We start from the raw sequence: 14,392 nt of genomic DNA on the forward strand, positions 1-14,392 counted from the left end.
TTAGCCTCGGCTTGATCCTGCCAGCAGTAGGGAAGTGGCAAAGATTTCAGATCAGTGCATTTGACATGTTATTGATTTATTATTTTACTTGTTGGTTTCCTACTTGACTGACTCTTCCCTGCAGCCCAATCAGGTGTAAGCTCCAAGAAGTCAGGAACTGAGCCTGTCTTAGCACCGTTTTCCCCCAAAGCCTGGAAGAACACCTGGTCTGTAGAGAGAACACAATGAATGACATGGCCGAATGACTATCTGAGTCTTGTTTCCAAGATGACTCCCCGCCACCAACTTTTTATTGTGATAAAATGCACATAACACAAAGTTGACTATCTTAACCATTTTTCCATGAACAGTTCAGTGGCATTAAGTACATTTATACTGCTGTGTAACCATCACCATCATGCATTCACAGAACGCTTTCATTTTACAAAACTGAAACTCGTTACCCATTAAACCCTAACTCCCCATTGCCCTTCCCCCAGCCCCTGGCAACTGACATTCTACTTTCCATCTCTATGATGTCGACTGCTCTAGGTTCCTCATACCAGTAGAATCATATAGTATCTGCCTTTTTGTGACTGGCTTATTTCACTTTGCATGATGTCCTCAAGGTTCGTCCATGTTACAGCATGGTGTCAGAATTTCCTTCCACATGGAGGCTGAATCATATTCCATTGTATGGATAGACCACATTTTGTTTATTCATCCTTTGATGGATACTTCGGTTGTTTTCATAGTTTAGCTACTATGAGTAATGCTCATATAAACATGGGTGTACAAATATCTCTTCAAAAACCTGTTTTCAATTCTTTTGATTATTGATATAGTTTGGACATTGGTCCTCTCCAAATCTCATGTTGAAATTTGATCCCCAAGCTGGATACAGTGGCCACGCCTGTAATCCCAGTACTTTGGGAGGCCAAGGCTGGTGGATCACTCAAGGCCAGGAGTTCAAGACCAGCCTGGTCAACATGGTGAAACCCTATCTCTACTAAAAATGTAAAAATTAGCTGGACATGGTAGCACATGTCTGTAATCCCAGCTACTCAGGAGGCTGAGGCATGAGAATCGCCTGAACCCAGGAGGCAGAGGTTGCAATGAGCCAAGATTGTGCCACTGCACTCCAGCCTGGTTGACAGAGTAAGACTCTGTCTCAAAAAAAGAAGAGAAATTTGATCCCCAATGTTGGAGGTGGGGCCTAGTGGATGTTTGGTTGATGGGGTGGATCCCTGTTGAATGGCTTGGTACCCAAAGATCTGTTTGTTAAAGAGTCTGCTCCCCACTCCCTCTCTCCTCTTCTCTCTCACCACATGACGCCTGCTCTCCTTCCGCCTGAGGCGGAAGCTTCCTGAGGCCCTCGCTAGAAGCAGATGCTGATGTCATGCTTCTTGTATAGCCTTGTATATCCGTGGGCTAGATAAACCTCTTTCTCTCTTTTCTTGAGATGGAGTCTTGCTGTCGCCAGGCTAGAGTGCAGTGGCTCCATCTCAGCTCACTGCAACCTCAGCCTCCAGGGTTCAAGTGATTCTCCTGCCCCAGCCTCCTGAGTAGCTGTGACTACAGGTGCCCACCACCACGCCCAGCTAATTTTTGTATTTTTAGTAAAGACTGGGTTTCACCACGTTGTCCAGGATGGTCTCAATTTCTTGACCTCGTGATTTGCCCACCTCAGTTTCCCAAAGTGCTGGGATTACAGGCGTGAGCCACCGCGCCCAGCCAATAAACCTCTTTTCTTTATAAATTACCCAATCTCAGGTATTTCTTTATAGCAACACAAACGGACTAAGACAAGTATGCACCCAGAAGTGAAACTGCTGGATCCCACAGTGATTTGATTTTAATATTTTGAGAAACTGCCAGAGCCAAAATGACCTCTTTTATTTTATTTATTTATTTTTTTTTGAGAGGAAGACTCACTCTGTTGCCCAGGCTGAAGTGCAGTGGTGCCATCTCGGCTCACTGCAACCTCTGCCTCCCAGGTTCAAGCAATTTTTGTGCCTCAGCCTCCCGAGTAGCTGGGACTACAGGCGCGTGCCACCACACCCGGCTAATTTTTGTATTTGTAGTAGAGATGGGGTTTCACCGTGTTGGCCAGGCTAGTAATGAACTCCTAACCTCAAGTGATACGCCCTCCTCGGCCTCCCAAAGTGCTGGGATTACAGGCGTGAGCCACCATGCCCAGCCCCCAAAATGACTTTCAGGAAGAAACTATATAAAATACTTTTTCCACCTGTGCCATCAGCATCTGCCCTGAGGGTAGCGTTTCTACACTCAGTATTGGCCTGTGTGAATGAAGCTGGGTTACACGGTGGGGCCTTTGCACACGCAGTTGCCTTCCCAGGTAGACCTTCGGCGGGGGCTGTACCTCCCCTCCCCGCTCCCCATTTCAGCTCAGACTGCACTCTTTCTGAAAATCCTTCCTGACTCTCCAAGTTTGGGTTAAGCCTCCTCCTTCGTGGGCTGTGCTTCATCATCTTTATTCACATGTTGTTAAGGTACAATCCCTGCCGTCCCCCGCGGGGGATCAGCTCCATCGGGGCGGGGGAAAGGGCCTGACTCTCCCTTGTTCCTGGGCTCAGTGCCTGGCACACCATATGTATCAGAAGATTTGTTTAAAGTGATGGCGTCTGTGTTTAGCTACAGGCAATTTTCCCCAAAAGAAGAGAATTACTGTTTGAAAACGATAATTACCCACAGGCAGTTCCAGTACCTAACAGCTTCTCTCCAAATTGCAGGCGGTTTTAATGAAGCTGTAGGTGAGGTATCTTATGGTAACTTAAGAAAGTTTGCATGTTCATTTTGTTTTTTAAAATCATGTTCTGGCTGGGTGTGGCGGCTCACGCCTGTAATCCTAGCACTTTGAGAAGCCAAGGCAGGGGGATCACTTGAGGTCAGGAGTTCAAGACCAGCTTGGCCAACATGGTGAAACCCTACCTGGACTAAAAATACAAAAACTGGCCAGGCATGGTGGCATATGCCTGTAATCCCAGCTACTCTGGAGGCTGAGGCAGGAGAATAGCTTGAATCCAGGAGGCAGCGGTTGCAATGAGCCAAGATTGCACTACTGCACTCCAGCCTGGGCAACAGAGGGAGACTCTGTCTCAAAATAAATAAATAGATAGATAAATAAATAAAATAAAACAAAACAAAGTCATTTTCCTGCACCAAATATCAACAAACCATGCCCCACACCCTAACCAGCACAGGTCTAACGAGGAAAATGTAGGATAAGGTAAGGCAAGTAAATCCCACCCCCTTCTCTGCACTCCTCCCTAGACCAGATGTGAGGAGAAAAACACGGAAAAGACATAAAATTCCCCAAGATTTAGAGCCACCTAATTTTACCTGTTGAGTAGAGGAAATAGCAAAACCTCCTGGAAACATCTAAAACTGCACATCATGTGAGTCCACGATCTTAAAAAAAAGAACTTGCCCCATGTGGTGAGTTCTCATTCTGCCAGGTTCTGCCAGGATTTGGTGATCCTGGGTTTATCACCTCAAAGGCCTCTCAGGTCAGGGGATGGGCCTGGGAAGCCTCCATTGGTAAAGCTCTAGGGACATTAAGAAAAGAAGAAAGCTAGGTGTGGTGGTTCATGCCTGTAATCCCAGCACTTTGGGAGGCTGAGGCGGGCAGATCACGAGGTCAAGAGATCGAGACCATCCTGGCCAAGATGGTGAAATCCTGTCTCTACTAAAAATACAAAAATTAGGCCGGGCATGGTGGCTCACGCTTGTAATCCCAGCACTTTGGGAGGCCGAGGCGGGTGGATCACGAGGTCAGGAGATCGAGACCATCCTGGCTAACACAGTGAAACGCAGTCTCTACTAAAAATACAAAAAATTAGCTGGGCGTGATAGCCGTTGCCTGTAGTCCCAGCTACTCAGGAGGCTGAGGCAAGAGAATGGCATGAACCCGGGAGGTGGAGCTTGCGGTGAACCAAGACCGCGCCACTGCACTCCAGCCTGGGCGACCTAGCGAGACTCCGTCTCAAAAAAAAAAAAAAAAAAAAAAAAAATTGTTGGGTGTGGTGGCACGTGCCTGTCTGTAATCCCAGCTACTCGGGAGGCTGAGGTAGGAGAATCGCTTAAACCCGGGAGGTGGAGGTTGCTGTGAGCCAAGATTGTACCACTGCATTTCAGCCTGGCGACAGGGCAAGACTCTGTCTCAAAAAACAAAACAAAAAAAGAAATGCCAGAACAGGGTTATTAACACTTCTTTGTTTGAAATGTGGCATTGAAAAAATTAATGCTTTGTGCATCTCAGCAATATAAACTGGGCCGTTGGCACGAGAGTGACAGGCTTTGGGATAAACGTCAATTCCTGGTGCACACAACAGTGGGGCCTATAGGGGTCACAGCCTGCATCGCGAACGTGTGTTTTGAGTCGCTCATTTGTGGAGGGGTCAAGGGTCCACATTTGCAGATTCTCCTCAATGTGAGGCCTGAGTGCCACCTCCTCCCGCAGCAAAGGCCCCAGCCTCTCTGTTTTGTGGCCTCAGTTTCTTCTTCTAAGAATTGAGGAGGCTAGATGAACAATGGCTTCCAACTTTCTGTTTTATTTTTAAAGTCACAGAGTTTTAAAAGTGGATGTTTTGTATCCTTAGCATAAGCCGAGCTTCCTTCCTGTTGGCCCCACCTCCACTACTCAGCTCTGTCCCTGCAAACCCCTGAGTTGCTTCTAGGACCCATCCAAGGTTTCCCAGGATCACAGTATAAAAACCAGTGAACCAGAGCTACATTGCCCAAGGTTCTTACCATGCAGTGGGAGAGACGTTTTTACCTAGTGACTCACTGCACATCCACAAACAGGTAACTGAAAGTTTTACTAGTGAATATTTCTCGCCACAGGAAATGCATTCTATTTTCTAGTCCCCTGTCTTCTACTTCACTTTTAAAAAGCCAGCGGAAAACCACTTAACGATGCCAAAATCCACTAATAAGTGGCTGTCCACAGTCTGTAAACATGAGCTTAGAAAATCTCCAAGACACTAGTACTTCCAGTACTGACGATTTATGGCATTAACAAAAGCTGTGATCCTGGCAGACGGTGACAGAGACCGCACCCCATCCTGTCCCCAGGGTGGGGTGTCCTACCTGAATCACCCGACTAGGAAACAAATTCTCTGCACATCTTTGCCATTGAAACACCTACTCTGCAAGAGCCAGGGTTTGGAGATGAGTATGCCAAATACCGATTTTTCTAGAGATGTGCACTTGCCTAACCCCATGCCTAATCCCAGGGAGATTTGGGGCAAGGGGCAGTGATGGTGGGGTGGCAGCACTTGGATGGGTTAAAACAAACACAGCAAAAATAAATAAATACATAAAAGTCAGAAGAAACAAAGCTCTCTCCCTCCCTCTGTGTGAATTTGGGTCACACCCATCACGCCCAGATAGCCCATGGCTTCCATTTCTAAGAGTTCAGAGAGAATTGCTTTCCCAAACCCCAAAGTGATGGAGAAAACTGGCCCTCTGGACTCCCACAGTGGCAAATCAGAAATGTCTTTGCACTTTGCACAGCGCCACAGGGTTTAGGCCACAGGAATACCTGCTAGCCATCAAGGGGTGGAAGCAAGTCACTCATATTATCACATGAAGATAACAGGCACTGTAACGACGAATTGAAAAACCAGGATACGGGCTGGGCATAGTGGCTCTTGCCTGGAATCCCAGCACTTTGGGAGGCTGAGGTGGGAGGATCACTTGAGCCCAGGAGTTCGAGACTAACCTGGGCAACACACAGAGACCTTGTCTCTATTTTTTCAAAAACAAAACAACAACAAACCAGGACATGAAACAGCTCCGCAAACAAAAACCTGAAAAAAACGCCACAATATTAATGGTGGTCGCCAGCCTTCACGATGTCATCTGCTCGTTTTTACAAGGAACACGTACTTCTTTTGTAATCTGAAGACGAAAACAACTTTAAAAGCCTGCCATCCGAAGGCACTTTATCAAGTCTGGCTAAGGGAGTGCCAGATAAATGCACTCACTAGCTCCTGCTATGGTGTTAATGCCAGTTTGAACAGACAGGACCTGGAAATGGGCAGATACACTCCTCAATGTGCACGCCTCATCTTTCAGGACCCTCAGCCCTTACTCCTGGTCATGTCGCCACGGACACCACAAAAACACCTGGTAGTGTGGAGTGCAGGGAGAAAGGGCATCTTGGAGGGGGAGGGTGCTCTGTTTTGTTTTTCAAGAATCATCCTCAAAATCACTCGAGACAAACTCCGGAACCTGGGATTCTGGTCCCAGCTGTGATCTCGGGCGAGTCTCCTCTTCCCTGGGTCTTGGTCTCCCCAGTTGTGAAATAAGCAGAGTGGATTTTCTGATGACTAAGATCCCTCTGGCCCTGATATTCTAAGATCTAAAGCTACCAGCATTCAGGTTTAAGGGCTGCTAAGTCTGGTAAATCCAGGGCAAGAGAGAATGTGGAGACTTTAGGTTGCTCCGCCCAAGTAAACACCACAGATAGAAGGTGAGGACAAACCAGCAGTCTTGAGATGGGAGCTGAGGGGAGGAGGAGTCAAGGGTCAGGGCTGCTCAGGAGAGACCCTCAGAGGGCTATCTCTGGTCAGTATCTTGGGGCCGTCTGGGAGGGACGGGGCTGTGTGGCCTGGTACTGGGAAACCAAACAGGTGGCTTGTTTCTCCAAACAAATGGCCTGTTTCTTTCTCAGGAGCAAGAGCTCCCAGGAGGGGTGGCCATGGCAGCGAGGGCTCAATCCAGGTGAAGGGAGAATAAAACATTGGCAGGGTAGGCTGGGCCACCTGTCCAGCCTGGGGAGGAGCTCAACTCCACAGAGCCACTTGAAAGACTGAGAGGTTGAGAAACCTGGGGCCCAAAAGAGTCTTGAACCTAAATGTGGCCAGGCCTCCTGGGTGAACGCAAAGGACCCTAGAAGGGAGTCAGGAGGGCTGGGTTCCAGTCCCACTTCTGCTGCTGAACTGCTGTGTGTCCTTGGGTAAGTTCCATCCCCTCTCTGAGTTTTGTTTGTCAAATGAGAATGATGTCTCTGATGACCTGAAGGTCCTCCGCACCTGAGACATTCTAGGATCTTCCTCTTCCCTCCAAGCAAAGGGAGACTTAAAGCATGGAGGAGGATATTCTCACAGCTTTCACGGCAAGGAGGATTCCTCCAAGCTTTAGAGCAGAAACAAAAGCGAAAGCAAAAGTCAGCAGCCAGAAGCAGCCCCCATACCACATCCCAAGTCAGAAGGCATCTAAACTTCTGCAACTTTCCCAGCACCGAGGGAGACAATGCTTCTCATTCCCATGATTCCCACCTTAATTTGGGGCTGGGGGAAGAGAATCCATACTAAAGCTCCTCACACTCTGGCCTCTTCCAGCCCAAGAGGTCTGAGGGGTTTACAGCCAGCCCTGCAGAGGGAGGGAGGAATACTGACCAGAAACACATCCTATTAAAACGGAGCCTCAGAAGCTCCAGCTGGCCTCTGCCTCCAGCTTTCCCATCCCTCACGCAGACAGAGAAACTCCTAGGCCTTGTGACATCTGGAGTCAGAACCAGAAAGTCGCAGCTGGAGGGGCTTGGATCCTGCCAATATCCCAGACACTCACTCACTACTTCTCTCTGGCAGAAGACCAGGCTGGCAGTCTGGGCCTCAGGTAGAACCCCAGAATCTTACCCTTGACCAGCAGTCATGAGTGAAGGCCACATATTACTCTCTGCTTCCTGTGTTGGCCTCCCATCCAGCTCCCCCATTCATTCCCACCACCCCACCAACCCACAGGCCAGCCTCTCTCTCCTAGGAGTCTTCTCTAGGATCCTCACCAACTTCCAGGCAGCCAGGATTATCTTCTTAATGTATGGATGGGATCAGATGACTTCCCTGCTTAGAGAACTTGAATGAAAGGGACATCTTTCTCCATGTCGTTCATCTTTGTTGAGCACCTAAAACAGTGCCTGGCCCACAGAAGGTGCTCAGCCAACATACGTTGAATGATTCCAAGAAAGGCCCTACCTGTCCAGTCCAGCTCACTCCAGACCCTCCATTCCCTTTACATTTCCGCACCCTCCACTGCCTGAGCACCTTCCCCAGCCCAGCACACCCCAGGCACTCTTCTGTCTCTGTGCCTTTGCCTGTGCTTTTCCATCTGCCCAGACACCCTTCCTCCCCTGTCCCCTAGGGGGACTCCAGTTCCCTGATGAATACTCCAATACTCTTTTCTTAGCAGGACCTCCTGAGTTATTTCCTTTCTTCTGTTCTCGCCTAAGCCCTGTGACATAACTTACTATAGAGTACTAAATGTGCTAGGCACAAATACCCCACCTTGCCGTTGGAGGTCATCATCCCATTTTACAGATGAAGAAACTGAGGCTCAGAGAGATCAGGTCACACAGCCAGCAAGTGGTGTGGCCTGACTGTGTCGCCAATTCTGCAACACTTGTCATGAGTATCCTTGACTCCCTCCCTAGGCTAGGGGCTCCCTGAGGCTCCTGGGCTCTGGATCAGTGGGGCAGACCCCAGATACCCGAACAGGGAGCTGTCAGCTCCGAAGCCATGAGGAGCAGATTCACCACCAGCCTCCTCTCTTTCTCTTTCTTTGGCCTTTTCTCCCCGTCTGGGGGTACCTCTCAATTGGTGGAGTAAGATGTTTGGAGGGACAGGGGCTCTGTCCCAATAGGTCAGGACCCTCTTGCGACAGGTTTCCGGGGTGTGAAAGCTGTTCACGGTTCCAGGGCCACCAGTTCCCTAGACAAGCTGTTCTCCAGGTAACCCACTCAAAAAGAAAGCCAGAAGCCGGCTGGCCCTAGAGGAGCAATCCTTCCACCCGCTGACCTACCTCCACCAGTTCGGGTCCCGGCCCCGCCCACCTCATCCCCGCCCAGCCCACTCCGGCAGCGCCCAGGTTCCCAGCAGCCAGACCTCCCGCTCTGTTGGGAAGGACCTGCAGTACCACGCACTGTCACAGGCACCTCAGGACGCTGCGCAGGGCACCCCACCGCTGCTCCCTGGGGAAACCGTGGGGGAGGGGTCAGGTCTCTCGCCCCCACCCCTGGTTGGGAAAGAGACCATTATCCTGTAATGCAGACCTGGCGCGCCAGGCCAAGCGCCTCCCCTTTGTGCGCTGATTTCAGATCTGATTTATGCGTAACCTAACTTACCTCGGAGTGCTTGCTGGGTGCTGGGCATGAATGCCCCGCCGCACCCTGGGACGTTATCATGTCCATTTCACAGATGAAGAAACCGACCGATGCGCTCAGGGAAGGACTTTAAATCCACTTTGTTGGATTTTCAAACCACTTTGTTCACGCCCGATTCTTTACCCGCGTGTTTGCTTGTAGAGCGACACACACACACACACACACACACACGCACACACATACGAATCTAAATCCCTAAAAGGACCCGACTTCCAGAGTAAGGGATGCGCGAGCAAAGCGCCAAAGTGGTTTCCTGGGACCTACTAGGAAGTTCTGCTCCTAACCACGCGCTGAAAGCGCTTCTGACGAGGCCAAGGGTTCGAAACCCGCCGGGCGGAGAGCACCTGTCCCTGCCAACAGGGGGCCCCCAAGGCCAGCTGCCTTGCCCAGCCGTGGCCAGCTGGCCGGGCGCGGTGCCCGGGAGGCGGGAGTGTCCCGCACCGGCGGGGCGCGGCCGCAGAGGGTGCGGGGTGCAGAGTCCTCCAGGTGGTCAATCCCAGACGGGAAGCAGTCGGCGGACGGACGGACGGACAGACAGGCGACCCAGACGGGCCTCGGCCCCCTTACCCGGCCCTGAGGGGAACCCACAGCGCTCCGCGGGAAGCGGCGGGCGCAAGGCGCGGCGGCTCAGACTCACCCGGGAGGCGGCGGGTCCGGCTCCGTCTCCGCTGGGCGGCCCGGGGCTGGGGGCTTCGCGACCCCCGCGCCCCACCCGGGCAGCCTCCTCGGGGGGCGCTGCGATCGCGGGGCTGGGATTCGGGGGATTCTCAGCCGAGGGAACGCGGTGGCGGAGAGGGCGCACTGCCCTCTCGGGGACCGCGATGGGGACGCAGGAAGCGCGGCCTGGGAGCGCCGGCGTGAGGGAGGGAGGGACCGCGGGAGGCGGAGGGCGTCGCCGGCCGGGAGCAGCCTCCAGCCCCGAGAAGCACCGCCCACCGGCCGACCCTCCCTCCTGGCCCTCAGCGCCACACCCGGGCCCGAGGCGAGGGATCGCAGCTGAGGGGGCGGGCATCCACTCCCCAGCGTCCGCCGCTGGAGTACGCTGAGTGCGGGCCGGGGACTGGGCCTAAGTTCTTCCCCACCCTTGCCAGCCGAATTGGATAAGATGGGGCCGGGAGAAAATAGAGCCCTGATTCCCCCTCCTCCCTAGGGCCCAGATAATCGGTGTGCATGCGTGTGTGTGCGCGCGCGTGTGTGACGGGTGGTGGTCGGGGAATGTCTCAAGCCAGAAGTCCCAGGTTTTAGGAGTTTAAGTAGAGCTGGGAGACCCGCTTCTCTCCCACACCAGGCGCTGACGCCGAGGCACAGCTCCGCCGGCCGCCCAGCCTTTACCTGGCGAGACACTCACCTCTCCTCCCTCCTGGGGAGGCCACCGCCTCCTTCTCCCACTTCTGCCCTGGGCTGGTGCCCAGCGAGGTGAGTGACGGGCAGAAGTAGGGAAGGAGGAGGCGAGTTTTTAAAAACCGAGTCAGCTCACCCCCTCGTCCAGGGTCCCCACCCGATGCCTGGTCCTCAGGGAGCTCTCGGGATCGCACGCCTGAGTTCCGGTCCAGGTGGGGCCCATTCCGGGTTCTTGCGCGCGGGCACTGGATGGGGGCGCGCTCCACCGGGAGCTTCCCCTGCTGAGGGCTCATCCCCAGCTTTGCCGAGAACTTTCCCGGCAAGGCACCGGCTGGCGTTCTCCCAGCCCGCGAGTGGCAGACGGGCAGCCAGTCTCTGTTCGGATCCATGGAGGCCCAGAGCTGCCGCCGAGTCCTGGCTCTGGGGAGGGCAAACCCGAAGTCGGCGCGGACGCCTCTTACCCGCGGTTCTGCCTCCGCCCCCTGGAGATTTGCCCTCTGAACCGCGTTGCACTGGCGCCCGAACTAGGGTGGGCTGGTTTCAGCCAGACCGCCAAAAAACGTGGATTCTAAACACAGAGGGAAGAGCCAGCTCCCATTCCCTCGCTCAACCTTAGATTTTTTTGAATTCCGAGAGAGGTCAGGCCGGGGTCCCCTTCTTGGGTGAGCGTCCAGCCCTTTGGAGTTCAAACACTGAGAAGCAGATAAGCAGCTGGCGGGCGTCACAGGATCGAGCCGAGGACTGAAGGCGCCTCCTACCGGGAATCCACTGCCTCCAGACGAAAATAGGCTGCAATCAAGTTCACTTCCAAAGGCGGAATTCATGGGTACATATGGTGTCCACGTGTGTATACATGCTGAGTTGAAACATGTGGGATTTCTCCCCCTACCCCGCTATTCTGGCTTCTTAACTTGCACCCTAACAGCTCAACAGAACCTTGGTGTCCACAAAAAGGCAAGTTTGGGTCTGCCTTATGATTTGGGGGTGGGAAGACATTTGGGGAAACAGTCTCCATGTCTATAACAGCAACTGCTATTCCTCACCTACTTACTATGAACCACGCACAGGGTTACCACCGACATCCCCTGTACCATCTCATTCAATCCTCACAACCTGGGAGGCGATTATTGGTCATGCCCACTTTATGGAAGAGAAAGCTGAGGCTTAAGGAGGTGAGGTCATTTTGCCCAATGAAAACACGACTGGGAAGTGTCAGGATCTAGACCCAAGTTGGTCCACTCCAGAGCTTCTGCTTTCCCTCCCATAGCATAATTCCTACTGTCTGCACATACTCTCCACCCTAGGAGAAGTTTCACCTTGCCTGGCCACCTGCAAATGCTGAATAAATATTAGTTGGATGAATGGAAGCCCCAAATAATAACCCATGATTTTAGTGAATGGGGAGAACCCTTTGTGTAGGCAGGTACTTATAATAATACACTCCCATTTAAGACCTGGTGTATTCATCCCAAAGTTTAGACAATGCATGTGGGGACCTTCCCAGGCTGCAAGGAGTGACAGGAAACAGTCACATAGCTCTCAGATAAGACCAGGAATCTGGTTTTCATTTGACTCTGCAAGACGGACTTTGGAGAGGCCTGGGGTGGGGGCAGGAGGGTGATAATGTCAGAACAGCTGTCCCAGCTCCTAATCTGAAGGCAAAGAGCTGCTGTACTTTTCCATGCCAGGATCATCCCAGACCCGCCCCACTCTGCTGCAGACCCAACTGGGCAGGTCTTGTGTATCACAGGATATCATCTTCAGAGTGTTCCATTTAAGTAGGCTCACCCTGGCTGATCTGGGGAGAGGCTGACGAAATTCTCAGCCAAAGCTGAGGCCCAGGCAAAACTGAAGAAGCTACCAAAGAAAGCATGTTTCTCCTTATCCTCCTCCCCTTCAGAGCCCTCTCCCTCTACATGTTAGTTTCTCTGAAACTTCTCTACCTTTTATTGAACACCGTGTTTCACATGCACTTCATACATTGTGTTACTTGATACTCAAAACGGCCCTAGAAGATTCTATTATTCCAGTTTTTCAGGTGAGGCTGTTAAGACTCAGAGAAGTTAGGTACTGGATCTGCTAGCAAGTGATAAAGTATTTGAATCTGGGGTCTTTGCAGGGTCCTCGCTCTAAATCACTCTGCTAGGAACCCCCTTGGGTGACAGGCAGAATAATAGCTTCCCAAAGATGTTCACAACCTGATCCCCAGAACTGGTTATGTGGCAAGAGGGACTTTGCAGATGGGATCACGTTAAGGATGTTGGGACAGGGAGGTTATCCTTTATCTTCCTGGTGGGTCCAATGTTGTCACAAGGGTTCCTACAAGAGGGAGGCAGGAGGGTCACAGTTAGAGAGGGAGACCTGATGATGGAAGTAGAGATCAGAATGCTACAGTTGCTGGACAAGGGTCAATAGCCAATGTGGGCAGCCTCTAGGAGCTAGAAAAGGAAAAGAATGTAGTCTCAGCCAGAGCATCCAGAAGGAGCTCTTGGTGTCCACAAAAAAGGCAAGTTTGGGTCTGCCTTATGATTTGGAGGTGGGAAGGCATTTGCAGATCCGTTTTGGACATCTGACCTCCAGAACTGTAAGAAGATAGTTAATTGTGTTGTTCTAAGCCATGAAGTTTGGGACAATTTGTCACAGTAGCAGAAGGAAACTAATACATCCTGCAAACTCAGTCACCTAGGCAGATGTTCACTTCACCTGCTTTTTTAGCTAACTGTCCATGGTAAACCTCTGAAGAGGCACCATGATATAGCCTACGTCATGGATTTAGAAAGAAGGCAGGATTCCATCACCTTCGTCTTTGGTTTCTGAATCCTCTGCCATTTGTGAGCTGTGTGACCTTGGGCAGATGTTTTGTCCTCTCTGAACCTCAGTTTCCTCATGTATCAAAAAAAAATTATTAGCATTTCTATGCTAATAATACCTATTTTCCAGGGCTAACTCGGGGATCAGGTGAACTAGTATGTGACAAAGTGCCCAGTGTGGCCTGAACATGAGTTGTTGGGAGTGTTAGCCTATCTAGTTCTGAAAGCCTGAATTCAAAGAGGAGAGGATGCTGTTCTGAGAATTCCCGTGGCATTACATTTTTATTCTTTCTGGCTGAATGGGTAAATAATGACAGTGTTTAAAAATATTTGACTGTCCCTGGTCAGTGACCAAGACCCAAGTCTGTCATGCTACTGACTTTCCAGGCACATCAATGAAAGTGAGGCTGGAAAATCAGTTTGTAGAAATAGATCATCATGCAGAACAACTCACACATGTGCTCAGGAATGTACGTCCAAGGGTTTTCATTGCTGATTAATTGTAATGGTGAAAAATGGTCACCAACCTCAATGCCCAGCACTAGGAGCTATGCTAAGTAAATTGTGGCATAGACTCATGCTGGCACACTATGAAATCACCAGAAAGAATGAGGTAGAGCTATCTGATGTGAAAGAAAGTCCAAGATGTATCATTCACTGAGAAAGACACTAAATATGATGGTACTACACAAACAACTATTTATTTATTTATTTATTGAGATGGAGTCTCACTCTGTCACCTAGGCTGGAATGCAGTGGGGCTATTTCAGTTGACTATAACCCCCGACTCCTGGGTTCAAGTGATTTTCCTGCCTCAGCCTCCCGAGTAGCTGGGATTACAGGCGTAAGCCACCATGCCCTGCTAATTTTTTGTATTTTTAGTAGAGACGGGGGTTTCACCATGTTGGCCAGGCTGGTCTTGAACTCCTGACCTCAAGTGATCCACCTACCTCAGCCTCCTAAAGTGCTGGGATTACAGGCATGAGCCACCATGCCCGGCTCACAAATGACTTTTTAAAAAGATGTAGTTGGCCGGGCGCGGTGGCTCAAGCCTGTAATCCCAGCACTTTGGGAG

General features: G+C 51.1%; 2 protein-coding genes across 3 annotated transcripts in view; one reads left to right on the forward strand and one right to left on the reverse strand.

Annotated features, from left to right (window-relative positions):
- Nucleotides 1-10,950, reverse strand: part of TMEM51 (transmembrane protein 51) — a 72,281-nt gene extending 61,331 nt beyond the window's left edge. The window contains exon 1 of one of the 2 annotated variants that reach the window (XM_023194859.2): nt 10,515-10,950. The gene's annotated coding sequence lies outside the window, so the exon portion shown is untranslated. Of the gene's footprint in view, nt 1-9,803; nt 10,036-10,514 lie in introns of those variants that run through there. The other variant, XM_023194858.3, reaches the window with a different exon arrangement.
- Nucleotides 10,951-11,312: 362 nt separating this feature from the next.
- The window catches only part of LOC111529265, a 19,691-nt gene continuing 16,611 nt past the window's right edge, over nt 11,313-14,392 (forward strand). The window contains exon 1 of the mRNA XM_031934681.1: nt 11,313-11,461. Within this exon, the coding sequence (XP_031790541.1) occupies nt 11,330-11,461 (132 nt within the window). The 5' untranslated portion in view covers nt 11,313-11,329. The remainder of the gene's footprint in view (nt 11,462-14,392) is intronic.

This window comes from Piliocolobus tephrosceles, chromosome 1, assembly GCF_002776525.5.
Source record: "Piliocolobus tephrosceles isolate RC106 chromosome 1, ASM277652v3, whole genome shotgun sequence".
Taxonomy (NCBI): domain Eukaryota; kingdom Metazoa; phylum Chordata; class Mammalia; order Primates; family Cercopithecidae; genus Piliocolobus; species Piliocolobus tephrosceles.